At 39.6% G+C, this 1,791-nt stretch overlaps 1 protein-coding gene across 1 annotated transcript in view; it reads right to left on the minus strand.

Moving 5' to 3' along the window:
* The window catches only part of WDR70 (WD repeat domain 70), a 141,124-nt gene that overhangs the window by 137,563 nt on the left and 1,770 nt on the right, over positions 1-1,791 (minus strand). The window contains exon 2 of the mRNA XM_009894710.1: positions 140-254. Coding sequence (XP_009893012.1) covers positions 140-254 — 115 coding nt within the window. The remainder of the gene's footprint in view (positions 1-139; positions 255-1,791) is intronic.

Below are 1,791 nucleotides of genomic sequence, written 5' to 3' on the forward strand. Positions count from 1 at the left end.
ACTCTTTCCACTGAAATACTTCAGATAACAGACATGTTCACACAAGTTAAACGACACTCGTGCTCTCAAAAAACAAAAAATAAACCCCTTCTTCAGATAAGAAAGCTGTTACATGGAATCTCCCACCACATCCAAGTACCTTTGGGTTAACGTGGATGCAACTCCTGTTGCACTGGATGCTGAAGCTGATGAATCGGCACGTGGACTTCTAAACTCTTTTTCAGCCTGCTCCTCCTTCTCTCTTTCACGAGCCTCTGAATACGGAGACCACATAAATGACAAACAATCATGACTTTTAGAAAATAATACAATTAAAGGCTTGTTGAGGACAGTAAATCAGTTTTCTTCATTTTCAGACCTATGTAAGATACCTGAAAAGCTAACAGCAAATAAAGGATTTCACCTGAAAATGGATTACTTCTCCATATAAATTAAATTTCCATTGCTACTGCAATGATCACTCAGAAAAAAACCCCAAAATATCACAAAGAAAATGCAAACACCTTCCAGTTGTTAGCTTGTACAAACTATCGAACATATAAGGATGCTGATATTTCAGTATTTTCAATACTATACTAAAACAGGATGATTGCTTCATTGAGTTCTTAAAGGTTTCATAGCACAAGGAACTAAACTAGTACATAAGTATATACAGGTGTATAAATAAGTGAACTCTAAATACGATTTATGGGAAATAAATACAAAGAGTTATTTGTATTAAAGTTTATTCCCACTTCACTTACTGAAAAAAGAATCCCTGTGGAACCATGCAACAAAAATCAAACTAAACAGAATCTTCCATTTCAAAGTATAAATAAGAATGGTAAGATTATGATAGGCTAACAGATACAGCTACCATATTTCTAGAAGTGCTCAAATAACTTCAATTAAGCAGAAAAAAATTAAGGAATATTACTCTCTTTTTTAGCTTACTGTTTGTTAACCAAACTAAAATGAAAACATGTTTTGCAGCAAAGCTAAGAAACATTATCTTCTGAAGAGAAACACAAACGCCTGCAAAATACAGAACCAGGAAACATATTTTGATCTTAGTTCTTCTTATCTGCAGTTCAGGTAGCGGAGAAGACATTCCCAAAAGTTATCATAGGTATTTCAAAAAGCTAAAAGTCAACAGCGTACGTGAAGAAATCTGAAAATAAAATGCTCACATTTACCTCACCCCCACAAAAAGCTGTAAAATACACACCTTTTTGATTGCTATATTCTGGAAACCAAAATTTGTTTCTAAGTTAAACAGCTGAATTACACACAAAGCTTTGTCATGTTTGGTTAAATCATAGAATGGTTTAGGTTGGAAAGGACCTCAAGGATCATCGAGTTCCAACCCCCCTGCCATGGGCAGGGACACCTCCCACCAGACCAGGTTGCCCAAGGCCACGTCCAGCCTGGCCTTGAACACCTCCAGGGAAGGGGCCTCAACAACCTCTCTGGGCAACCTGTCCCAGTGCCTTACAACCCTCAAAGTAAAAAACTTCTTCCTAATGTTTAATCTAAACCTGCCCTCTTCCAGTTTAAAGCCAGTCCCCCTCGTCCTATTGCTACATGCCCTAGTAAAAAGTCCTTCCCCAGCTCTCCTGTAGGCCCCCTTTAGGTACTGGAAGGCCGCAATAAGATCTCCCCGGAGCCTTCTCTTCTCCAGGCTGAACAGCCCCAGTTTGCTCAGCCTCTCCTCATAGGAGAGGTGCTCCAGCCCTCGCATCATCCTCGTGGCTCTCCTCTGGACACGCTCCAGCAGGTCCATGGCCTTCTTATGTTGGAGCATATGGAGCT

Source organism: Charadrius vociferus, unplaced genomic scaffold (assembly GCF_000708025.1).
Source record: "Charadrius vociferus isolate BGI_N301 unplaced genomic scaffold, ASM70802v2 scaffold450, whole genome shotgun sequence".
Taxonomy (NCBI): domain Eukaryota; kingdom Metazoa; phylum Chordata; class Aves; order Charadriiformes; family Charadriidae; genus Charadrius; species Charadrius vociferus.